This window comes from Panthera onca, chromosome F2 (assembly GCF_046562875.1).
Source record: "Panthera onca isolate mPanOnc1 chromosome F2, mPanOnc1 haplotype 2, whole genome shotgun sequence".
Lineage (NCBI taxonomy): Eukaryota > Metazoa > Chordata > Mammalia > Carnivora > Felidae > Panthera > Panthera onca.
The window spans coordinates 43,707,362-43,735,111 of record NC_138356.1 but is presented as its reverse complement, the minus strand read 5'-3'; the positions used below and the strand labels follow the sequence as shown (position 1 = coordinate 43,735,111).

Here is a 27,750-nt window from a genome sequence, read left to right as displayed (position 1 = left end):
GTCCGTGAGATCGTGACCTGAGCTGAAGTCGGACGCTTAACCGACTGAGCCACCCAGGCGCCCCTCATAAAGTCTGTTTTTGATAGCATTCTCTCTTTGACTATCTATTCCTTCTGCTGAAACTTTTTAAAAAATCCAAACGACTATGCATTTGGATTTCTAATAATTTTAATTGGTTTTCTTTTGTATCTGTACATTCTAATTTCATTATCACTTAGTTGTTATTTCAGAAACTCCTTTTTTTAAAGGTATGCTACTCATTCTTTTAGTTTTTAAAGATTCTAAACATACTTGTTTCTTATTTCCAAGTCTTTGCCACCATCCTCATGCCACCCTGTGATGACATGGGTAGCATGGCATGCTATATAATAGATATAAACTCTGTTGCTGCTAAGTATAAGAGACTGTTAAGGGGCGCCTGGGTGGCTCAGTCAGTTAAGCATCCGACTTCGGCTCAGGTCACGATTTCGCGGTCCGCGGGTTCGAGCCCCGCGTCGGGCTCTGGGCTGATGGCTCAGAGCCTGGAGCCTGCTTTCGATTCTGTGTTTCCCTCTCTCTCTGCCCCTCCCCCGTTCATGCTGTGTCTCTCTCTGTCTGAAAAATAAATAAACGTTAAAAAAAAAATTTAAGAAAGAGACTGTTAAGATCGAAGGGAGAGTACAAGCAGAAGAATGGAGGTTGTGGAGATTATATGAGAAAGCCACCATATAACTTCCATTTTACTCAAGTTAGATTTTAAAATATTGAGAGAAAAATATTGAGTTCTTTGAAGAAATGCTAGATTAAGATATATGATAAATGGCTTGCTTTACGAATTCAAAATGCTAACTATTCCCAGGTAGTTTCCATTGCCCATTGCTTAGCAAGAGTTTAAGACTTAATACTGTTCTCATTATCTGAGTTGAATGGATGAATGAAGAATAAATGGAGGAATATTAAGTAATGATGAATTCCACAAATGGAAAAGCTCATTCAAGTGAAATGATCGTTAATATCATATTTCCTCAATTCTAAGAGTATATTTGTTTTACAACCGGTGTTTCTAAAATTAGAACAGCCTTATGATCAATATATACATTCATTGAAAAGGTTCTTTTTCCTTTTAAAAATCTTATCTTATATGAAAGATGTATCTTTCAAATAATGTTATTTGGAATTAAAGAACTAGAATATTTTAACATCATAATTATGAAAAGACTTCACACACATGCCCAAAAACAAAGTGATAGCAACAATTTGGAAATTTCTAATTAAACGGGAACAACAGAAACCAAACTCTAACTGAAATGGATAGGCTATGTTATACTATAAAGTCAGCAAAAAATCTGAGCTTGGTCAAAACCAGAGGAAAATTAAATTATAGGTTTTGAACTCTTTGGAGGAAAATAACCTTTTCCTAGCTCCCTAGGGTCTGCCCATATAAGCAACTTTGACTCTTCTAGCTAAAGTGAGTTTTCTAATAAACCAGTGGAAACATGTTTATGAGTTTATTCTGCCCAGCTAAGAGGACCATAATTGGTAACGAAAAAACTAGAAGGCGATTTGTGAATGCTTTTGATCAAAACTGAGGTGTCTCTGAGAGAAACTTTTCCCTTGAGGCCAAGAAAACATTTGAAGAGACTTTCCAAACAGATCTCAGATAAAAGGCTGTAGTCCAGAATTATATGCAGTCATCAATCCTGATTCTCCTATGCGCTAGAAAGACTGGAGGTGAGTGATGGGAGACCTGGGACCTTTAGAAAACAAGGCCATTGGCTCCTCCTGGTAGAACATTTCCAGATGCTTAGCCTATGCTATTTCATTAGTAGCAAACCAACTGCTTTGCTCTAGTCAATAAACCAACCAAGGCTCTGGGGGGAAATGTTGGTCTTTAAAAAAATTGCCATTCAGTAAACCTCATCCAATGTTATGACCTAATAATTTAATAATCATTCTTTGGGAAAAGCTGGAAACACAGGCATGAAAAAAAAAAAAACAGTCATAAAGACAAACTGTATATAAGCATAAGTATAACTGGCTGAAAAGAGGAATCAATTAAAGAATTGTAAAAGAACGGAATGAATTCAATACTAAGAAAGTAAGAACTCTATTTATAAATGCACTATGTATGGATATATGTTTTGAACTCTAAGATATATTTCCCTAAAGACTCATAGGATCAAATTAAATTCTAACTTAAATTTGTTGGGATAAGGTAGATTTTATGCCTTATCTGCAGGTATCACCCTGTGAAAATAAAAGCTGAACCTGGGAACTTATCAAGTAGAGGATCATGGAATAATAAATACTTTGAGATGGAAAGGGCTTTGAAGATCATGTAATCTAAAACCTTGCCTGGTCTGCAAATCCCTTGTGCTACTCTGGGACCAGATGATCCTATAGGCTTTGCTTTTGCAGAGCCTCCAGTCACCAGCTGACCCTTTCCTTTCCTTCATAGTCAAGTGCCTTGAAGAAAAGATTCATGTTTCATTACCTCCACACCCTCTTCTTTTTCTCACCTCAACTCTCTGTGACCAGCTTTCACTCTCCCTGCTCTACTGAATCTCTTCTCATTGAAATCACCCATAGCCGCCCCCCCGCCCCACACCATGCTGAATCTATGAAATCATTTCTGTTCTTATCTTGATTTGTGTTTGGCACTTTCCACTGTTATCCATCCTGTTCCTCCTTCACATCTTTTGCTGGTTCTTTACTACTTCTCCGGCTATTCCTTCTTGCCTTTTTTAAGGGCTTCTTTTCTTCTGCTCTTTAAGTACCACCCTACCTTAGGTACATGGTAATGGAACTTTATTATCTCACTCTGATAATCTAATTGATCTCCTACGTTTTCCTTCGTTCCAACCACCATCTAGATCCTAAGGACTCAAAATCTAAATTTCAGCTCTGAACTCTATTTGAGCCCCAGACTTAGACATTCAGATGTCTATTAGAAAATGTCATTTGGATACCTTACAGGTGCCTGAAACTCAACATAATTAAACAGAATGCATTATTTCCCTCCACTTAAATTGGCTTCTCCTGTATTTACTCTTTTAGTCATACATTCAAACTGTATGCATATTTCTGTCACATAAATTGTCTTCCCTTGCATTTATTATTTTACACAATCATCCCTCAAGACAGCCAAATCAGAAATCTGAGAGTTTTCTTAAATACTTCTTTCATATTCAGCCATTACAAAAAAATCCTCCTCTCCTCTCCTCTGTTTGCCCTCTTTTTTTCTTCCCTTTCTCTTTCTTTTTCCCATCCTCATCCTCCTTACTTTTTATTATTGTGATCATAACAAATATTTATTAAGTGCTTGTTATGTTACTCTTACAAGCTTTATAATTTTTTACCTCATTCAATTTTTACAATTGTGAAAATTGTGAATTGAATAATTTTTTATTATCCCTATTTTACAGGTAAAGCAATTGAGGCAGAGATAAGTTGGTAACTTTCCAAGTTAAGCGAGCTAACAAGTGGGAGAGTTGGTACTCAAACCCACATGGTATGGCTCAAGAGCCTAAGGGTCATAGCCATTATGCTAATTAATTACCAATACCTGTACGGTTTAATTCTTCAACCTCTTTCAAATATGTCTTCTCTGCTCCATCCTTATATAGCTATTGTCATGTTTAGGTCCTTATCATTCACTAACCAGACACTGAAGTTCCATGAAGGCCACAGAACCATGTGTGTCTTTGTTTATCAATGTCTCTAGTGCTTAGCAGGATGATTAGCACTTACTATGTCCTTAGCAAGTGTCTGCTGAGGAAACAAAGTATTTTTATCGTGTTAATAATTGGTAGATGATGATACACGTTAGTATCCAAACAACTTTTGAGATTGCAACAGGGCACTGTCAATAATTACTCTGGGTCAACAGGAATTGGGAGTGCTCCAGACAAACTGAGACATATCATCACCCTAATAATTAGAGTACCTATGTATGCCAGATGGGTTTTTGGCAACTCAACACCATTTTCTCCTTCCATACTCTCCCCGGTAGTATAGGAATTGGAAGCCTGGGAACTACATTTCCTGGAATCTACGCCAGTAGGATTATGGTGTTAGATGAAAACAATTAGCCTCATTCATATGAGATTTCAAAGACAAAAGATAAATAGAAACCATCCTTACTCCTTTGAGTGGGTAGTCACATGGGTCTTAGTAGACAGCATATGTGAGCTTTTGCCAATAGCTTCCAAGTATCTTCCTAAAAATCACTCAGTTTAGTGCTGGGGGCAGCTGAAATCATTGGTGACAGTTTCCTGTAGTTCCTATACTTTGAAATTTTCTGAATACTAGTAACTGCATCACTGATCTTCTCTATTCCATGCCTTCCAAAATTTTATAGGTCTCTTTATTTATAAGGTAATTAATCCTAGTGGTCTCAACAGATAAAAGTGTCAGTCTTTGTGTCTCAGTCCATTAAAAGTTAATTTTTTCTTATGAGAAGCCCAATGCAGGCTGGTAAGAGCTCTCTTTCATCTGGTGACTAAGACAACCAGGATTCTTCCATCTTTTTATTTCCATCTTTTTATATAGCTTCCAGAGCAAGTGAAGATTAGAAGAGGCATACAAACTCAACCATTTTGACCCTGGGAAATTATTTTTTTCACTCCCCTTCACAGTCTTTTGGCCAAGACCATCATAAGGTCCCAACCTAATAGCAGGAGAGGGTGACAGAACAATACAATTTTTGGTAAATATTAACTGTTTTTGCCATAGGCTCTAATCCACTAAATTAAATCCCTTCCTATTTGAAAAATCTAGAGTGGTTTCTGTTTCTACTGATACACTATGAAATAACACATAATTGGAGAACCTAAATATATTAACTTTATAAAGAGGCACTAATCATTTGTTTCCATACCTACAGGTGTAAATACTGATTATACTGTGTATCCCTAAAGCATATTATCTTATGCAAAGTTTTACATATATGCTTATTGTTTAGCTCATCTAGCTACTGATTAGATATTATTTAAATTAATAGACTCAATAGTAAAGATTAAGTTAGGATTAATGTCTTAAATGAAGAGAACAAGGGCACCTGGGTGGCTTAGCTGGTTAGGCTTCCGACCCTTGATTTCAGCTCAGGTCATGATTTCATGGTTTGTAAGATCAAGCCCCATGTTGGACTCTGCACTGACAACATCGAGCCTGCTTGGAATTCTCTCTCTCTCCCTCTCTCTCTGCCCCTCCCCTCCTCATTCTCGCTCTCTCTCTCTCTCTCTCTCTCTCTCTCAAAGTAAATACAAAAACATTTAAAAAATAAATGAAGAGAACAAAACAAAAATTTGTTGGTATTAACCTATTAATACATACCTATCATTCCTTTGAAATAAAATGATCTATATTTTTTAGTGAGTGATAATGCTTTTGAAATTTATAAAGATATATGACTGCTATCCATTGGACCTATAAAGACCAGGGTGAACATCATCATTTTCTTATACCAACATGCCTGATGATGCATAGGGTTGTACTAAAGTAAGTAAGAGTGGATGTGAAACAGGACATTGATTCTTGAATTTGGTAATCATCACATTTGCATATAAAACTATTAGCTTCAATTCAGCTCTTATTCCAAAAAAAAGATAATACATACACAAACCTACTCATGCAACACATTATCTTAAAACATTTATATTCATGTGATTATAGATGTAGATGCAACATATGTACTAGATCACCATCCTTTCCATTTGAAGGTAATGTTCAGTGAACAGGCACTTGTTTCCATCTCAGTGGTTACAGTGAAGGTGGGTTAATTTCCAGGGATGACGGATAGTCAATGCGGGTGGCAGAGCTAGCCCACTCCACAGACAACATTCAACTCCTGCCTGAACTGAGACATTCATCACTGTGTTCTGTCTATTCATGGCTCTGTCAACAAATGAAGGTCATGTGACTCTCTCCAATTTGTGCTAACAGGAAATGTGGGTACAACAAAAAATCTGAAGGGGACTATGAATTGAGAGGAAGTATTTCCTGTGAGCCTTTATAGGACTGAAGTCTAATTCAGCCATTTTTCATTCAGGTTAATTTATGGAAAAGAGACTGAAGAGAAAGAAAGTAAGTGGAAATTCACCTTTATTTAATACTTACACTGGGCCAGATTCTGTGCTCAATAATTTCACATATTTCCTTACTTTTCCTTATGTTTATCATAACATCCCTTGAAAAAAGGCATTATTGTTATCCTTATCATATAATAAGGAGGCCTGACTGTGTCACTTATTGTCTCAAAAACTTTGAGCAAAGCTTCTTGCCTTTCTCAGCCTCAGTCTTTTTCACCTGCTAAATAAGAATAATAATCCCTGCCCTACATATAGGCATTCTTCACATATATAATGATTTCTTTAACATTTTCCTTCCCGGCTAGACTACCAGCTACACTAAGCTTTTAAAAGCAGAATTGCCAAAGGCCCTCTTTTCTCCAGGTCTCAGAGCCTGCCTGTAGAAGGGGCTTTACAATAGAGCTCACTTGGACAATCTAGATCCTCCTCAGACACATGCTCATCCCCAGGCAGAAGCCACATTTAGTATAGTACCATTAGAAGCTTACATGTGTCACTAAAATTATTCATACATCAAAGACCAAAGAAGAGAACTGCAGAAGAAAAGCAGCCAGTGATGATAAGCAGAGAAGGTCACCTTGCTGTTGATGATTGCTGGCACACACACATCAAGAGACATAGAACAAGCCTGAGTAAAGGTCAAACCCATCCACTTTGTGTGCCAGATACTAAGGCTAGGGAAGAATTTACAAAGAAATGCCATGAACTTTCGAAGTTACTCACTTAACGCCCAAGGGTCAGTGGTTGGTCTCTGTTGATTCACTGTGGGTCTTTTGCCTCAGCTCCTTCTCAGTCACGGCAGTGGAAAATGCAAACACAAACTAAAAACTGGGAGCCTTCTAGGGAGCCAAAACAACATCCAAAGATAGCAAGAATCATAATAACAGCTTATAACTCCTTTAAACTTCCCCCTGTTATTTGGCCAATCAAGCAATGAATATAGTACATACCCTACTATGGGCCAAGTTCTGGAGATTTAGTGACAAGACACAAAGAAACCCTGCCTTTGTGTAGCTGACAATCTAGAAGTGAAGGAAATGTTACAGAAATCATTATATGTGTGAAGGTTGTCTAGATGTAGGGCAGGAATTATTATCCACATTTAAGAGATGAGAATCCTGAGGCTGAGATTGGTAAGAGGCTTTGCACAGAGTTATTGAAACAGTAAGGGGCATAGTTAGGCCTCAAACCTGGGTCTTTATACTTCTAGTCCAGGGCTCTTTCTATATTGCTACACTGCTTGGCTGCCTGCCTGTCTCTAAGGACCCCTTTCTACCAAGGCATTCTTTTTAAGTCTACTGAGATTTGAACATGGTTAATACAAACAAGGATGGGAAATGCTTAAATAGATTACACTTGTTTCTGGAGATGACCTTGAAGTCCTTCACTTTTTTTGGCTTTAAACAATGGGGCTGTTATTTTAGGAGGGATTTTAAAAGGAGAAAATATGTCTATGGACTGCACTATGATTCACGCAAGCTCTTTGCTTAGGATAACTATGGTCTTTATTAGTTTTCATTAAAAAATCTTTCTACCATCAGTATACATGTGAGTTTCCTAGGGCTCATCTGTCACCTATGTCTATGTTGAGTATCAATCATAATACCCATCCTGTGCATTCCATTCTTCCAAAAAGGGGAGCTTTAGATGAAACTGTGAATCTCAAAACTATAAAATTGATAAGACCTTTGGGACACTTCTATCTCAACAGTGATAGGAACTACTTCTTGCTTGAATAGTCTCTGGAGGTAGGGATAAATGAAAATGACTGTTGAGGCAGGTGCTGGAGATATTTGACTTCCAAGGAAGTCTTGAACATCTATGCATTGAGTTCTGTACGCCTGGGCCTCTCTCTTACTTCTTCTAGCTGCCCAACAGAAGACTTTTCAACATGCCTGTCAACAAGCTGGGAGTCACTATGGTCCTAGCCTGGCAGTAGGTGCCAGGAGGACCATAGTGCAGAAGACAAAAACTTGGACATCAGAGACAATAATCTGTTTGGGAAATTGAGACCCAACATGAAACAGAATAAAAATAAACCTGAAGAAGTCCAGAGAGAGAAGAGGTTAATTTGGGCTAGAAGAACTACAGAGCCTTCACACTGGAAATGGGCTGGGCTGGGCATTGTGCGATGTGATAGGTTTGAGTAGAAGCACTGGAAGAGAAAAGCACGCTGAGCGGGCACATGGCATCAGCAAGGGCACAGAAGTGGGAGGGAGGAGGGTCTATGGAGGACACAGGGAGAAGACCCATCTGGTGAAGTAGAAGACGTGTCTTGGAGAGAAATGAGATTCAGCTGGTGTGGTACACTACAGAGTGTCCTGGGCCACAAGTCAGAATACCTGGGTTCTGATACACACTGTGGTCTATGTCCTTGCACAAGCCACATTCTCTCTGGGTCTCACTTTGTTCATGTGAACAATCAGATTGTTCCACTAGACAATCCTTGTGATCTCCCTGCAGCTGTAGCAACTAAGATCCCTTGATCCTCAAAACTGTTGCGGAAAAAAAACATACATATCCACTTGTGGCTAAAAGTCCGGGAGGAAACAGGGAACCAATGCCACAATGAACAAAGGGAAAAATGTCCTATTGTTTTTAGCACAGTTGAGACCCTCTGGAATTCCTCCTTCCTGAAGGAGGAAGTCTGGGTGGTATAATGTTAGGTGCTGAGGCTCGCTATTATTTTCTCCCTAGGACTCACTATCTAAGGTTGGTGGAGTTTGAAAAAAAATCCAGCTCAATGTTCATTTCTTTTCTCTCCTGCTGCACACACTTTTGATAAGAAGACAAGCTTCAACAGTCATATCCTTATATAACAGGGCATGCACATTTCTTTCTTCAGAATCATTTCCCCTTGAAGATGCTTTCCCATAGTCGAGGTTCTCAGTAGTGGTCATTGCAGGGGGCCTGCCTTCTATAGGCAGTGCTCAGAATGATGGGAATCACCCCTGCTTCCCGGCCGATGAGTGGAATTGTTGTGCAGAAGGCATGTGAGAGCCTCCCTTTTGCAGACACAATTCACACAGCAGAAAATCTTGTCTAAGTCTCAATGCGGCCATGGCAAACATGACATCTTAAACAGACTTTTATACAGAGCAAGTATTTTGCAAAAAAAAAAAAAAAAAAAAAAAAAAAAAAATCTACTTTTATCTAGATGTAGCTCCTTAAAGAGAATAAATACATAGGAAAATTCAGTTTTGAAGACCAAATAAAAATTAGCACATATACGCACACTCATCATGGAAAGCTTCTAGGATTTTGATTTTATTACTACTATGCAGCACCCTCAGCTCATCTTTAACTGAAGGGGAGGCACTTCTGTTTGATCATTTTTATCTCCTCCCCCTTCGGCAAGTGTCTGCCTTTTAAATTGTCAGCTGTTCTTAACAAGAAGCAGAATGACCAAAGTTTCCTCTTCCTGATGTTGTCTCATAAGGGTTTAACTGCTGATATTACTACTTCTACCATTGAATCATACCAGATTAATCTTCCTAAGTGTGTGAAATCAACAACCAAGGTTTTGTCAAAGCTGGAAAACAGCATCTGCGCTTGGATGTTTCTCACGGTTTCAAGCAATAAATCACCGGGAGAGAGGAATAAAAAAGGCATTTATTGAAATTAAATCATCTGCTTACAAACAGTACATTTTTTCCCAGTCTGGAAGATTTGAAAAGAAAACAAAACTCTGGATGTGTACGTGGTAGACAGGGGAATATGCTGATCAGTCTTAAGTAATTAATACATGTATCAAAATTTTAAGAAATAAGACTTGTGTAGAGCAGTAGGGATATGATTTATTTAAAAATTTAATGAAATGAGAAAAAATAAGACTATTTTTCTTCTCTAGCCATCTTTCAGTAGGTAAAGGAGGGGGAAAGGGTATGTAAAACTGCATCTGAATATAAAATTTCAGGACAGCTAACATAATAAAACTACCCCCAAACTGAACTAGCGAACAACAGTCAGATCCAAAAGAAACAACAACAAAAATGTTTGAATCTTTTGGATGTAGATCAACTCATCTCGCACATGTTTGAATCCAAAACAAACCCTACATAGTTGCTGACAGACAGTGTGGAACGAAGTGTCACTTCAAAGATGATCATAGCGATTCACAATGACAGGACAGCTCCCATCATGGGAATTCACTGCATGCCATGAAGTTACTTTTTATAGCAATTGGAGAATTATGAAAAATCTGCCACTGTGACCACAACTAATCTCTCCACTTGAAAAAATTATTAAAGAAAATCTGTCTTCTTCCAAAAGAGGAAATAACTGTTGCTTTAAGGATGAGTATATCAAAAAGAACTAGAAGTAGCTTACCTGGGAGACTGCCTAGGTTAAAGGAAGTTCTCTGAGTTAAATAGTGATGTGATGTCTAAGATGGAGCAAAGAAGGAGAAAAGAAAAATGATTAAATGATGCAATTAAGGCTGAATGATTGACAAAAGGATAAAAGCCAGAGACAGTGCAATGATGGTGACCAGATCAAATAGATGGAGATGTGTGGACCATCCGACTTTATGACATGCATCCCAGATGTCACTTCTCCAGCTGACTGTTCTTCCCTGAGACAGGGTCCACTTCTACCTGGCTGTGCCTTTTTACCTTCTTTCTCTTTCTTCTTTCCTTTCCCTTTAGTCCTTACCTTCCTATGTTTCTATAAGAAATCAAAGTCCTCCATGAACGGATTCCTCTACTCCCCAGAGTGAAGCTTCCCTCTGGCCCTCTCACTTTCCTGGCCCAGAGGATTTGTGCAGGGTCAGTTCTGCTAAATGTGACAGACACTATTGGTATTACCTTGTATTGGGTGCTGACAGTGAAAACAATGAGTACACATAATATACGGAGACATGGTGAACGAGGAGAGGTGAAATAGCAGGGCATATATAGGGATTTGCAAGTAGGCATAATACAAAATATCCCTGAGATATACAGAGTAGGTGCTGTCCCTGCGGAAGGATCTGGATGATGTGCATGTGCCCATTTCCCATATGACCCCTACATGTGCTCCCTCAGGGACCTACCTCCACTCCTTCTGGGCCCCTGACTAATGCTGACCAACATCATTTTCCTATTCCAATCTTGTTATCTATATTCCCCAGACTTAAATGCAGTAACCTTAAATGTACTCACTCCCTCACTTAATGACCTTTATTCATTACAATAAAAGAATGTACATGGGGGTAAGTCTGGAAAGTTATAAGGCTACAAGCATAATTCACAAGCCTAGACTATAGGCTTGCATGTTTAGCCTTCTAGCAAAGCCCATTCTAAAAATATGCTCTCTTCAACTACATAAAGCAACAGAGATGGCTACTCCTCCTGATGGCTTCCTATTCACCTTCCCGCTGTCACCCCAGGCTCTCTCAGTGACCAGTGCTTTGCCTGCTTTCCTTCAATGACAGGCTGGCTTCAGAGTAAGCCCAGGTGTGAGTGTCATGAGGGACTGAGATTTGGTATTAAGGATTTGTTTCTTTTTCAGTGCTGGGTGTTGGGGTTGAGAAATGGGGAATGGAGAAAATCTGCTTAACAACTGCCAAGAAGAATCAGTATACATTTTTCCAAGGCACTATTCTGAAAGAATAAACAAAAACCCCATCTTTAAGTGAGAGCTGATTACATAAGTTGCATTTAGCAAAGCTGGGCAGAATCACTGATAAGAACACATTTGCTTTGATGGCCCAGGGTTTTCTAATCTGATATGAAAATTGGGACCATTTGTCAAGAGTGGCAACAAGATGATTCTATGTGATAATCTCCCTGGCTAGTCCAAATAACATCTTCTGTAAGCTAATAAATACCTGCACCAAGACCACTCGGGAACTGCGTTGCCAACCTCTGCAGAACGTGTGACTTATGTCGAGAAGGGGGTTAGCAGTGGCTGAAGATGCAGTTTCTGGACAAGCTAGCAAGAGCTAAACCTGGACAGAGAGAGGAGGTAGGCAAGAATGACTTCTTTCTAGGGCGCTAATCACTACCTTTATGTCAGAGTTTCCAAACCTAAGATCATGAAACGGACTCTCTAGGCCAATTTCAAATATTGTGAAAAACATAGAAAAAAATATACCTTTATAAGTGAAATGGTTCCTTGAGTAAACCTGAATTGGTAAATTTAATTTCTTTGCTCTTGGTTGGAAGAAGATCAAGTTGGTACAGTAACATGGATCATCTCATAAAAACTTCTAAAATTGTGTGATTAACAAAATCTGAAAATAAATCATCATATTTGTTAACAAATTATTTTTTTCAAAATCTTGCAAAGCACACAGGTGAAGATAAAAATACTAGGGAAACTCGATGGCATAATGATCGGGGCCACTGCCCTTGGCCATTCATGCTTTTCACAGTTCTTCTCTGTCTCCCTCCCTGTTATTCCATGACAATGGGTGTCACAGACAGAACCTTACTCTCATTTCCCAGTTCTTGTCTTCTCCAGATGTCAAGCATCAAGCTGAATGGAAGGTGTTTTGCTTCCTTAGAAAAGAAGTAGGACTTCTGGTTGCTCAAGCTGATGTGGAAGGGACCTTTTTTTCTCATAAAATTTATGGAAATGCTTAGAAAGTATGCATTTCCCCCATCATGTAAATTTTATTAACTGTATGATATTTTTTCTAGCTCTATTGAGAAATAGTTGACATACATCACTGTATAAGTTTAAGGTGAGCAACGTGATAGTTTTATTCACATATATTGTGACATGACAAAGACAGGCTCAGCTAACATCCAGCCTCTCATGTAGATACAATACAAGGAAAAGAAAGAAGAATACAGGAGAAAAAAAATTCTCCCTGTGATGGATTTATTCCTTTAACAACTTTCCTATATATCATACAGTGAATTCTACAAACTATCATTTAATACATAGCATAACTCAAGAAAGAGAAAGGAAGGGAAGAAGAGAGAGAGAGGGAGAGGAAGGAAGGAAGAGACAAGAAAAAGGAATAAAGAGAAAGGGACAGAAATCCCCAGATTTCAGAAACAAAAAGGAAATTTAAGATAGAGCAGAAAGTAAAAGCTGCTGCTACAGTAACCCAGGGGATTTTGAAAACCCCAGGCTGAGAAAGTAACTGAAAGGCTGGTCTAAGATCTCAGAAACCCAGAGAGATCAAGCCAAAGCAAGTGTAGATTTGCTGTGCAGGCGCTTGCATGCTTCACTCTCTCAGGAAAAAGAAAAAGGACTCAATGAAGATAAGACTATGGTAAAAAGAAAAACCACACACCCAAACTTTACATAATGATATATGGCCTAAACCATATGCAGTTTACGTTAACAGCCAATGCAAGAGACGGAAAGTAGAATTGTGGCTGCGAGGAATTGAGGGGAGAGGGGAATGGGGAGACAGTGTTTAATGGGTAGCAAGTTTCAGTTTTGCAAGATGAAAAGTTCTGGAGCCGAATGGTGGTGACGGTAGCACAACAATGTGAATGTACTTAATGTTGCTGAACTGTAGGCCTGAACTTTCTGTTATGTATATTTTACCACAATACGAAAACATTACAAAAACATGTGGCTAAGTAGAAGTAAAGAATGCCTGTATAAAATAATAAAATTAACTTATTGTGGTGTTTTATATGTAAAAATATGTAAATGGACAGTGTCACTTTCCTGACTTCCTTCTAAAGAGTACTGAATGGAAGTGAGAGGAAGAGTTGCAGTAGAGAAACCTGATAAACACACTCAGCCAAGTGATCAAGGTCAACACCATCAGTGATAAGTCATGTTGAGGGCACATACCCTTGATAAGATGCGATAAGAACAGCACTTTACCTCCGTGATCTTTCTTCACAAAACCTGTAACCTCAGTCTAACCCTAGAAAAACATCCAGCAAATTGCCATCAATGGGCATCTACAAAATAACTGAGTTCCTCAAAACTGTCAAGATCAACAAAAACAAGGAAAGTCTGGGAAACAGTCACAGCTAGGAGGAACCTAAAAAGACATGACAGCTAAAATTCACTGAGCAGTTGTTTCGTGCCAGAAACAGAACTAGCTCATTTAATTACCATAATAAACCTATAGGTAGATATGATTATAATCTCCATTATATATATGAGGAAACTGAGGCATGGCACCTTTACACAACTTGAAAGGTAGCACACCTAGTAAGTGGCAAAGCCAAAATATAATAACCAAATAATAATAAACCTGGAGAAGGTTTAGAAGTAAGGCATAACTAAAACGCTAGTCAACAATAATATACATGATCAAAGGGGATATATTGGAGCAATTTATCATTGCTGTATTATTTAATTCAGACATACATACATGTAACATTTTAATAATAACCACCAAAAGAATAGAAAACATGCAAGTTGCCAAATAGTGGAAGGAAAGACAGGGAGAGAGTGAAAGAAAAAACAATGAATCTAATAAAAAGCAAAAAAACAAAAAACAAAAAACAAAAGTAACAACCTTAATAGAAAAAAGGGGGGAAATTGGTAAAATATAAGTAATCATGATAAACGCAACAAACATCCTTGTTAAATGATATTGCAAGATTCAATATTTAAAAATCTAACTATAGGGGCGCCTGGGTGGCTCAGTCCGTTAAGTGTCCAACTTCAGCTCATGATCTCACAGTTCCTGAGTTCAAGCCCCGTGTTGGGCTCTGTGCTGAGAGCCTAGAGCCTGCTTCAGAGCCTAGAGCCTGCTTTGGATTCTATGTCTCCCTTTCTCTCTGCCTCTCTCTCTCTCTCTCTCTCCTTCAAAAATAAATAAATATTAAAAAAATTTTTTTTAAAGGGAAAAAAATCTAACTTTAAACTGTTTACAGCAGAATCAACTAAAACACATGACTTAGATAAAGAAAGGAATAGAAAAAGTAACCAAAAGAAAGTTGGTTCAATGATATTAATATAAGATAAAATAGACTTGCATGGAAAAATCATTATTAAAGATAAAGGTCTTAGGGCTCAACTATATAAAGCAACAAAACCTGAAATTATATAAGCCAAGCTGATAGAAATTCAAGGAGAAATCCTAGTGGAAACTTTTAAAATACTTTTCTCAAAAACATCAAACAGATAAAAAACTAGTAATGATACATTAGTTTTGAAGAGCATGATTAATAAGATTGCTCTAATGATCATATGTGCAACCTTATTCCTGGGGAAAGGAGTCTGTATATTCTTTTCAAGTCAACACAATACATTTTTTTAAAGGGGGAGGATAAGGGGGAAAAAAGTTACAGAGAGGGAGGGAGACAAACCATAAGAGACTCTTAAGGACTGAGAACAAACTAAGGGTAGATGCGGGTGGAGGAAAGGGGAAAGTGGGTGATGGGCATTGAGGAGGGCACTTGTCGTGATGAGCACTGGGTGTTGTATGGAAACCAATTTGACAATAAATTATATTAAGAAAGACTGACCATGTAATAAGCCAACATTCTATTTCAATGAATTTCAAATAACTGGAATTCTGTAAACCATGTTTAACAATCACTATGTAACAAAATTGGAACTGAATAACTCCATAATAACTTCATACTTTGGGAAACTTAAAGAAAGCTGTATTGATTTAAAGGCTCAAAGAAGAATTCATAATGAAAATTCCAACGTATTTAACTGGATGGCCATGAAGGCATTATTTCAAAACTGTGGAAAGTAGTTACATAAGTGCTTAGAGAGAAATGCATGTTAGAAAATTATATTGGCAGTTAATGACTGACAGTTAATAAACACTCACTTCAAGAAGAAAGAAGAAATAAATAAAATTGAGTAAACCCAAATACAGAAGAAAAAAACATCATTTAGGTAAATTCAAAATCACAAAAACTGTATGATATTGTTTTTGGATATACACACTTACAGGATAATGTTAATAATCAGAACACTTGTTAAAACCATAAAGAGAGAAGGGGGTGGACCATGGAGAGGTACAAAACAGGTTTCAACTGTATTGATGATTTTTTATTTCTTTTAAATTAAGGATCTGAAAGAAATATTTGAAGTTGTTAACATTTATGAAATCTGAGCAGAGGATATGTCAGTGTTTATTTTCTATGTTGTTTTCCAAATATTTGAAGTCTTTTTCAGTTAAAAAAAAAAAAAAAAGTGGGCAAAGAAAAAATTTAAAGAGAAACATTAAGAAAAAGAAATGAGGGGCACCTGGGTGGCTCAGTTGGTTAAGCGTCTAACTTCAGCTCAGGTCATGATCTCACAGTCCATGAGTTAGAGCCCCGCGTCCGGCTCTGTGCTGACAGCTCAGAGCCTGGAGCCTGTTTCAGATTCTGTGTCTCCCTCTCTCTCTGATCCTCCCCCATTCATGCTCTGTCTCTCTCTGTCTCAAAAATAAAAAAACATTAAAAAAAATTACAAAAGAAAAAGAAATGAGATTTTCTACTTTTGTGAGTTGTAAGTAACATCAGCCTTAGGCCCTTCATCTGTAGAAGGGATAATAGTAATTCCTGCCTTCTAGACTCAGTGAGAACTATATATACAGCACTGAGCTCAGAGCTTGGTATAGCAGGCTCTGTACCTACTTTACATCCTAAAGCAAGGGTACTCCTTGTTACTGTCAATTCTTAAAAAAACAAAAAATACCCCCCACCCCCTGAAATGTTATATATATTTGTAATTAGCAAACAGATATTACTGATATGGAACATAGGATACTACTGAAGTATTTTCTTACGGCAGCCACTTTAAGGTTACCTTGTCTGCCTATATCCAAAATTACTTCTTCCCCAAAGTGCTCTATTTGAATTCCAAGATGACGAATTTCATGAGATGGTCATCATCAGTAGCAACATTGCCACTAACATTTTCTTCAACATTACATGCCATGGATTTTTCATTGTTGCAATTTTGATAGATAGGTGTTTGTTTATATTATGTTTGATTCATACAACAGCCCTGCAAGCATATTGTCATTTATTTTCCTAATAAGGAACTAAGGCCCAAATAGGCCCAGTGATCTGCCAGAGATGATAAAGACATACCTTGGAGGGCTGTTTTCAGGATTTAAAAAGGTCATATAATGTAACAGACACATTGGAGATATTCCATAAATACTGGTTCTCTCCTTTCTCTCAAATATTCAAGTAGTGTTTGTTGCTATATTGTTCAATTAATGTGTTTATTATATGAAAATATAGAGCACAGCGTTCTTTTGGCATATATTTTGCATTTTTATCAAAAATCCCTGCTTCATAAATTGAGCCACTGTTTTTTGCAATAAATATAATAAAGTTCCAAAAAGTCAATCAATTTAAAAATTCCTCTAACTCTTTATTTGTGGCCAAAATGGCCTTCAAATTATTTTATCTAAAATTATTCAACTATAAAAGATGAATTCACACTTTCCTCTTTCAGAAAAGGAGTAATTCTAGAATGAAGCACTTCATAAAATATTTCTTTGTTCTAACATGCTGCCTGAAACAAGTGAATTTGGGATAGCTAATGGATATATGGTCTATGGTGATGAGAAGAGAAATATAGCCTTTGAAACACTTCTTAATTATATTTTCCCACACATTAACCAAAGCAATAAGTCAGAATAGTTTTAAATACATTTTAAATATATTCCTTTTAAAAGATGCCACTCAGAAAGAATGATCATACAGGCATCAGTGGTCATCATCCACAGTTTTCTAATGCATGAGGATCTTCTGAGAATGCATGGAGATTTTAGGGTTTTGATTATATTAAAAATAGAAAGATTTCTTGAGAACTCAGCCACCAGGGTAAATTGTAAACAGTAAACACTAGATTTGATTCTTTGTTTTTTCCGCCTTGATTTTTTCCCTACATTTCAAACCACTTACTTTGTAGCAAATTATGTTGCCCTCAACAGCCATTTCCTGTTTTTACCATTTTTTTCTTTAGGTTTATTATAAAACTTTGTATATACAGTGTTTCTAGGTTAGAGACATTAGCAGTGAGAACAAAGGGGACAGGAAAAGGTAAAGATCTTTCCATTCCCATGTCCTGTGAGTGTTATTTTAATTCTGCATCACATTTATGAAGAATCTATTAAGTGACCTTCTCTGTAACAGTGAGAAGAGAACCAGTCCTGTATACACGTGGATGGTGGCTATACTGGGATGATGGTTTCAGTTTGGCTCATCGGAATCTGCTATTCTTTTATTATGAGGGCTTCTCTGCTCTGGGGACGTCTCTGACCCCAGCTGGACTATGAAACAAGATATAGACAGACAGAGTCAATCCTGAGATTATATCTTTTGCTGAAATATCCACCCTTGTTGTTTTGGCAATTAGTATCCAATGAAATAGTTATTATTATTGATGACCTAGTAGGGGCCAGACACTGTCTAAATTATTTCAAATTATCCTCTCAACTACTCAGGATTACACTTCTCCTATTGTAAGGAAGGGAAAAGTGAGATCTAAAGGTTAAATAATTTGTCCAACATAATACAGCTACTAAGTAGCATAGAAAGACTGGAATCTAAGATACTCTTAACACGCTTATTTTGCTATATAGGCTGCCTCTCATTTATCTGCAGATTTTGAGTTATTTAAGGAGTAAGGAAGGAGATTTAAAGACTTGAAAAGTCCATGAGACCTGGGTCACGTGGTATAGCCTGGGGATGCTGGCGTCTTGCAAGGACATGGGCTGAATATCAGCTCATCAATAATGATGATCCAATATGAGGAGGGCATTAGCAGTATTACAAATAATCTAATAATAGCCAACATGTTTTTAAAGTTTATTTATTTTTGAAAGACAGAGTAAGAGAGAGAGAGAGAGAGAGAGCACAGGGGAGCGGCAGAGACAGAGACAGAATCCCAAGCAAGCTCCACGCTGTCAGCACAGAGCTCAACACAGGGTTCGAACTCAAAACCACAAGATCATGACCCGAGGCAAAATCAAAAGTCAGATGCTTAACCAACTGAGCTACCCAGGCGCCTTAACAGTCAACTTCTTTCAATACTTTATTTAGCCTGTCGTTGCTATCACACACTTGGTAGAAATTTTCCATTCCTAGAGCTTGATTTTGAGAATGTCCACAGAATTGGAAGTGCCTAAGTTTGAATTAAATTAACCTTTGTCTGCCAGGAACATTGAAAAAATCCATTTAACCATAAAGGTCCAATCAGACGTTTATAGCATATTTTCTTGTTTGTTTGCAGATTTCTTTTTCTGGGCAAGTTTACTGGAACAGAATTCATTCTAAGCTGGGAAAACCACAGTTTTTTGCAAAATGCAGCATTAGCATGATGCAGAGAAGTGTGTAGGCGAAGAACACAACATCTCTGGAAACCCCATCACTTCCTCTTTGGTATATTTAGCATAGAGAGGTAGAAACTGGCTTGTTAGCCCCATAGCAAACAAAATTGTAATTCCAAAGTTGTGGTTTTCCAGACTCTGTATAGCTGGGATCTCCCCAGTCCATCTTCCTGTGTCTCCATTCTGTTCACCGTACTTCTTTATAAGTTGAAGGATAACATCTACCTGATATCTTTATTTTAGAAAGAAGTCCTATCATGTCAATCCCATGCTTAAAATGCTCAATGGCTCCCTTGGCCTTAGCAAACTTTAGCTTTGCATCTAGTGTCCCTGACAAACTGACCCTTACCTTTCATTTGACTCATTTCCAGTCGCTCTTCACTCATCTATTGCTCTAGACTTATAGAAACAGCCTCCACTCCTCAAACTATGTACTTCTGTGAGCTCTAATTTTGTCCTTTATTCTCCTACCTCCCACCCTTTCAAGGCTCAGCTCAAATGTCTCAAATAGCATGTGATGCTATTGCTGCCTGACGAGGAGTTCCTTCATGGAAGGACTTGTGGTCTATCCATTTTATTTGGCTGGCATGAAATAGATGTTCAATATTTATTCCTGAAATAGGAGATCTCCTTGTGAGCCAATTTGTGCAATACTGTGATGATACTGTTTTAATGAAGTAGCCTACATTTCCCAGACAGTCCCACCCTGGACTTCTACAGATCCCATTCTTGGGTGGGAGGAAATCCACTGGGGCACTAAGCATACCATCATTAAGTCTTCCCATAGTCCTTCTTCTCCAGGATAAATAATACCAAAGCTTCCGATTCCTCTAACAACACTACATTTCTTAACTTTCTAAGGCATGTGGGCCAAATCAAAGCAGATGTGGGGGAGGAAGCTGAGCACGCTGTGGAGAAAGGGGTCCCATGAGACCTTCGTCTCACAGTGTTCATCGGCTATCCTTCCAGACTCTGTCAGACAGGAAGGACTGCTCACAATTTGTAAGCCACTGGGCCTGGGTTTTGTCTACTTTTACATAGAAATGGTATATTCTAACTAACGGATAAAATAATAACAGCAGTATTCATGCAGCCTAAGGTTCTAAAATGACTACTGAATCTCCCATATCACATCCAAACTAACAGGCAGAAGAAATTCTAAGTGATTCATTTCACTTTATCTCATGGAAACATTTTGAAGATCAATCTACATACAGTTTGTCATTTTACACATGTCAGTGGAAATGTCTGTGTTAGCTAATGAGATGTAAAGATGCTAAGTATTTTAGTGAAACTTACAAACGTGATTAAAACTCAGGAAAAGTTCTCAGCAATTCTAAGCTGAAAAAAAATACGTATCTGCTACAGGTCTTACGGTAAAGCCAGACACTATATAACTTGTCACTAGAGGAAATAACATACCTAAATAAAAAAAATGAGAAGATCATCCTCAAAAAAACCATGAGAAGAGGCTATGAATGCCCATGACAGTAAAGCTACTTTTAGAAGTAAAATTTTTTTTTTTAACTTTTTTTTTTAACATTTATTTTATTTTTGAGACAGAAAGAGACAGCATGAATGGGGGAGGGTCAGAGAGAGGGAGACACAGAATCCGAAACAGGCTCCAGGCTCTGGGCTGTCAGCACAGAGCCCGACGCGGGGCTTGAACTCACGGACCGCGAGATCATGACCTGAGCCGAAGTCGGCCGCCCAACCGACTGAGCCACCCAGGCGCCCCTAGAAATAAAATTTTAAAAAAGGAAAAAGAGCAAGCAAATTCTTAGAGTCTAATTCTTCTACTGTTCTAGGTATTTGTCTTGTTAAATACAGTTATAAAAAGTCAAGACCAAAATTTGTTCAGAAGAAGGCAAACCACCATCTAGACATTAAAATTTAAATTAATAAAAATTAAATTTAATGTTGGGAGGGAAAGTTTTTTTTTTCTAAGACTTAAGCTAATTTTTTAGACAGTTCCGCAGCAGATGTATCATTCCCCAAAGGTTTTGAGGATCAGTGATTTTAAGAGGATACTTATCCCAGAGGATACCTACCAGTCACCCTTCTTGTGTTCACAAAAATAATTACAGAGGAAGAGCATCCGAAGTGAGAGGACAGAGAGTTTGTGGCATGTTTGAAGACAAAAATTCCTTCTAGGAAAAAAAAATGCTACCAAATTCTGATTCCTCTGGAGCCACAGAAAAACCTGGAAGGGAGAGCCCTTAGCACATGTCAAACATTTCTGATAATACCATATTCATTTAAATAAAATAGGCTCAGAGAGCATGGAGAAGAAGTTAGTTGTTGCATAGAGTTTGCACATGGGTACAAATGCTCTTCAAGAAGAAATACAAGAACAGTCTCTACTATGCCAATTAGGGAAGCAATGAATAGTTCTATCTTGTCAATATTCAGGCAACCACAGATCCCAAATACAGCCTAGAAAATGTGGAATGAAAATCAATCCAAGGCTTTTTGTACTCAGTTCCATAAAGCATACCTGAGCCTGCATTCTTGGATTCTTGGTCAGTTCTGTCAACACCAATAATGCCCCAGAGCAGTGTTTCCCAAAGCATACTCTATCCATGAATTTGAATACTCTCCCAACAAATGTTTTCAGATGAATGAAGAAATTACCCAGGGTGTTTCCTAAATTTATTTGACTATCAGACACTTTTTTTTTAACATAATGTCTCAATATCCTGAGGATGAGTGTTCCTAGAAATAGACTAGCCATGCTGTTCCAGTAAAACAGTATTACAAAGTACATACGAGTAAGGAGTCAGGCTGCCTGGATTGAAATTTTTTATGTGATAGCTCTGTGACCTTGAACAGGACACTTTTCTTTGCTTCAGTTTCCTCTTCTGTAAAGTGGATATAACAAGTGTATCCACACCTTGGAGTTGTCCAGAAGAAAAGAGAGCGTGTGCAGAGTGGAGTACTTAACACGATGTCCACAGCACAGTAATATTCCGTAGATGTTAGCTTTTAGAACAGTTATTATACTCAGAGGTAGGGCTAAGCCCAGGGCAGGGAGGAGGTCCTTTCCAAGTGGGATTGCCTTTTTAGTCTGGGCAGGTGTCAAGTTGGCTTCAGGGCTCTAGCCGTCTCTAGCTCTACCTTTTAGGTTTCCATCTCATTGGAAGCTGTTCATTTCCCTTGCTTGGTTATTCTGGATTGGACCGCCTGGGAATTTTTCAAGGGAGGTTTGACAGGAGAGAAAGAAATCCTCTCACTGGATGTATGCATCCCTCTAAGAGAGAACCCACTGCACTCGAAATGGGTACTTAAAGCTCTGACTACTCCAAAGCCTTGGCATGCATGTGGCTGTGTGCCCTTGTGTACTTCTGGGCCGGGAGGGCTTGACGGCTCCTGCATAACTCTTCCTACTTCCTACTTCTGCTCTGTTGTTCCTGTTAAAACAATGTTTATGATAATGGCAATGCCAAGAATCTTTCCTTTGGCTTTCGAGGGTTTTTTTTCCCCCTGATTACTAAAATCACAACTTCTTACTATACAAAAATGTAATGTTATTAAAAATACTAAATAAAAAGTGAACATTTCCTGCAATTTTGCAAATCCTCTCTTCCCTTACTATCCCAACACTGCTACTGTCAACAATTTCTTCCTCATTTTTAATGATGTGCAGGCCTGGAGGCTCTGTGCTCTCCTGGGAATTCTTCATTGTGCCCCTTTTGCTTCAGGAATTTCTATTTATCTTTATAAAAGAAAGCTTAACTATCACCTTTGTGAAGGTGCTCTGACCCAGCTAAGCCATACCAATCCCTCCCGCTCCTAGGTGCCCAAAGCAGTTTGTACATCCTTCAATTAAAGAACTTAAAACAGTTTCATGGCAATTTTTGAATTCAATGTCTCTCTCACTTCAAGGCCTTCAAGGACCACGTCTCATTCCTCTTTGGTACAAGGCATCTGGCACTCACTGACGTGCAGGCCAGAGCACCGTATTTGTTGAGTGAACCAGTGAAGGAATTTACAAATAAAATATTTTTCTAACACATAGACTCTCAAGCTCTGTAATAATCACAATCAGGATGCTCACGTTGAAATTTCTCTAGAAAGATGTTTCACACATATTCCTCATTTCAACAACCCAGTAGTGCTATTACTTCTGATCTTTTCCCTTTGTTTAGGCCTAAACACTCAAAATTCTAACTTCACAGAAAATGGTAAATTTGGAAGAATTTGGGGATGGATGGTGGTTTATTTTTCAAGTGCCAAATGAACATTCTGAAGCATAGGATCCTTTGCCATAGGCTTTGTTCACTGACACCAGAACATTCCAGGAAATGACATTTCAAATAAACAGTTTCAAGTCCAGTAAACCACAAACACAAAGAAGTATTCAATAGCATTTCATAGCAAATAGCCTTCTGTTGACAGTTACACAGGAATGACTGATTATATTTGGAAAGCACAAATATCTCTTCTGTTAGATTAATTGAATATAGTTTTAGCTGAGGGCCTGGGCAAAAGAGTGAACCTATAATAATAGTAAAAGAAGAGAACAAAGGAAAAGAGATAAGGAGGGAAGGATGGACCTTAGAACTATATTCCTAAATATCAGAAATCCCTGCTTGACCAACATTCAAATTCACAAGCCCCACTGTAGGACTTTGACATACACGCGTGCTGCATGACATATCGTCCAAGGAACAGCAGCCAAAAGAAGTTACTTTCCTTGAAAAAGAGACTGCCAGAGAGTTTTCATACTTCACCACTTAAATAGTTTGGGCTTAATATAGTTAAGTAATATAATTATGAACCCATTTCCCAAAGTCCTATTTCTTGCTCATGTGTACCAGTTATTTTCAACTAGAACTCATATGTCACATGTTGGACCCAGCTCTTTGTATTAAAGCACATAGGCAATCTACAAATAGAAATTCACAATCTAATTTTAACTTTAAAGAGTAAGACTCAGTGGGCACAATCACAGGAAGTGAGGTACAGAGACGGCACTGGGCATTTGACCTAAGCAGGAAGTGACAAGGAGAAATTCAGATGCCTGAAAATGTAGTATGAAAGTAGAAAAAAGTGAAGGAGTCACTGGGTTTCCATCATATAAGAGATAGCAGCTTAAATAGTAAAGAGAAAGCATATTTAGGTATACCATAGCAGCTGGACCTAGAGTTACATGAGTTTAACTAACATATTAAGTGAAGAAGCAATATATTTACTAATGGGGGTAAGGGTAAGAAAAATTATCATTCTCCTTTACATAAAAAAATATAGTACTGTCAGAGTTACGCTTATTAAATAATAAAAGTTAACATTTATTGAGTACTCGGTTGGATCAGACACTATTCTAAGTACATTACGTGAGTAGACTATTTAGTTTTCAAAGCAACTGTATGAGTTAGGAACATTATTATCCCAATTTCACAGATGAGAAAACTGAGGCACAGAAAGGCAAAAGCCACACACTTTGTAAATGCAGAGCCAGGATATGAACTCAGGCAGTCTGGCTCCATAGTCCTATGCTTTTTAACAGTATGTCATGCTACCTCTTAACACCTATTCAAAAGAAATATTACTCTTTATTTTAGAGTTTGTTTTCATATGTTTACATGAATAAACATAGGTTTCTTCATAGGTTTTCAGAAACCTATAGGAGAGTTAAGTCTTGAATTGAAGGAGGCTATTTACTAGCTATCAAAAGCAACTGAAGTCAGTGTTGAAAAAAAATACTTAATCCACCTTTGCATGATGTTACATTCATCCATGCAACTGAATCCAACTCAATTAATGGTGATTTAGGATTCCATGCTGAATACTAAAAATGTTAGATTCAAAGCCTAGAGAAGACATCATTTTTATTCCCATCTAAAGCAGATAAAATATTCTGGAAGCTTACAGTTAAAAAAGATAAAGAAAATTAAGACCAGAGAGTTCAAATGACCTGCCTGAGGCCAAAAAAGCAGTTTGAGGCACAGAGTGACGTAAACTCTGATTCAGATGGGTCTGGTTCTCTCTTTGCTATACCACTTTGTTTCTAATCAAGCTGGCTGAACACATCAAAAGAAAATCAACTTCCCAAACGCATATCTGGGCCCTATAAAGAGGGAAATGTTTGATATCTGCCTGCCTCACGTCTAGAACCCACTTCATTCCGGAGTGAAGGTAAGGACAGAGAGAACAGACCACCAAGGGAATATTTTTAAGGGAAGGAGGAGAGGATTCACACATAGAGTACCCCAGATCTTCTCTGAAGGAATGTATGTTTTTGGGTTTTGTTTGCTGGACAATTCATCTCTCTCAAACCTTACACAATTCTAAAAGCAGGCCTTGAAATTATGTCTATACTGGCACCTATATGTGTAGGTGCTTGTGTATGTTCCAATTCTATTCTAAGCGTTCTTAAGAACAGAGGACATGTTTTAAACCTTTCTGTATGTCCAGATTTTACCGAGTGCTTTCATACAGTAGGTGTTCAGTATGGAAGTGTTCAAAGTGTAAGTGCATAGAATGTAAGGTTTCCAATGAGTTCATTTTCTCTCTCTAAAAAAAAAAAAATGTCCTGTATTCAGGTCTCTTAGTGATTTTTTTTTATTAGTTTATTTTAGTGGAGAAATTTTATGCATTCCTCCACCACCACCCCTGAACTGCCAAGGGATATTTGGCAATGTCTGGAGACCGTTTTGGTTGTTAAAACTTGAGGGGGATGGTGCTTATTGGTATCTCGTAGATAGAGTCCAGGGATGCTGCTAAACATCCTACATGCATGAGACAGACCCACAATAAAGAATCATGTAGCCCCAAACGTCAGTAGTATCAAGGCTAAGGGACACAGGACTGTTTAGAAGTACAAAACGCACAACCACCTCTCCATTTCCCCATTTTTAAAACACAAGTAAGACATAAACCAAAATGGCACACCAAAGATATGCCTAAGCAAGACCATTTCAGCAATCTATTGTTAATATGGCCAATTATTTAATAGGCTTATTTATAGGATTATAAGGGTTATTAAACACTGGAAGAAATGTATGAATTTAAACATATATATATATATATATATATATATATATATATATATATATATATGGAAAGCCTTCACCAAAAAGGATGCTCTGATCTTTACTGTATATGAAGCTGAGGCTACTTCACAGTTATGACAAAACATTCTGCTGATGAGGCATGTTAAAGCCACCCCTGCCCTAACTCAGATGTGGGACTCTTCAAATTGTTTCATTATTTCTATTTTTCTAAGTTTATTTATTTATTTAGAGAGGGAAAGAGTGTGGGGGGGGAGGGGTACAGAGAGAGAGAGAGAGAGAGAGAGAGAGAATCTCAAGCAGGCACTGCACTCAGTGCAGAGTTCCACCTGGGGCTCAATCTCATAACTGCAAGATCATGACTTGAGCCCAAACCAAGAGTTGGACACATAACCAACTGAGCCACCCAGGCGCCCCCAGACTGTTTCATTATTTCTAACCTCACTCAAAATCCACCTTTTTGACCAGCACACAAAGAGGAAATATATGTTTTTTGTGTGTGCAAATAGGGTCATCAAAAACTGCTTTACTATTAGCTTATCCTTTGTATGCCTGTCCATCTTCTTCATTTCTAGGTTCACCTGGAAGTTCCTGTTTTCCAGCCTAGATTCCTTATTGTGGGTCCTTATTGAAGGATCATTCCTTCAGTTCTGCATTGCTCTCTTTGATTTCTGCCATGGAAAGATAGCTGCAGTAAAGCTATCCTAACAGCCTAATAATGTCTTTAAGATGAACAAGGAAAAGGAGGCAGGGGGAGCTGCTGACTTTTCTTTGACTTGGTCATGGTTTCCTTACATAGTCTCCAGCTGATGTGGTTATATTCGCTACAGTTTTATTTGCTTGTTCTTTTTCCCTAGTGCCTCATATTTGATACTTTGGATATCTGGCATACACTTGAATAAAAATTTCTTTCTTTAAGGGGACAAATTCATTCTTTTCTGAGAATAAACTAACGAACACATAGATCTCAGGAGGATCTCTGAACATACTAGAGTCACTAATCTGTTCAGTATTTTGTGTGTTGAGTTAAACATGTCACTACTGAGATCCTCATACAGTGGTTAATGACTTTCTAAATATTTACCAAGATCTTTAATAAGCGAGAGTGCTTCCCATGATATAAAGGCTCCACCGCCATCATCCATGGCACCCTGCCCCACGTCCCAGCTGTCCAGATGTCCACTGACCAGTACGACCTAGAAAAAATAATAAAAAGAGAAAAAAAAATAAAACTAAGCAGAAATGACATCAAAGAGGAAGCATTCATAGTCATCCCAAATATAGAAATGAAACTTTTATATTTTCTTTTCTATTTTTACATCTTAAAAGATCTATGTCATTACTAGTGGAAAACCTGGTATAACGCTCTATATAAAGGGTGTAAGGTCATCCTAACAGTAATAAAAATTCTCACCTTGTACTTCTCTTCCCTAATATAAGTTTGAATACTAAAGTGAAATGGTTTATT

The 27,750-nt window shown here is 37.9% G+C and overlaps 1 protein-coding gene across 7 annotated transcripts in view; it reads right to left on the bottom strand.

The window, feature by feature from the left end:
- The window catches only part of CPQ (carboxypeptidase Q), a 548,491-nt gene that overhangs the window by 223,105 nt on the left and 297,636 nt on the right, over positions 1 to 27,750 (bottom strand). For all 7 annotated transcript variants that reach the window (XM_060610970.3, XM_078441665.2, XM_060610974.3 and 4 more), the window contains exon 5: positions 27,367 to 27,478. In XM_060610970.3, the coding sequence (XP_060466953.2) occupies positions 27,367 to 27,478 (112 nt within the window). The remainder of the gene's footprint in view (positions 1 to 27,366; positions 27,479 to 27,750) is intronic.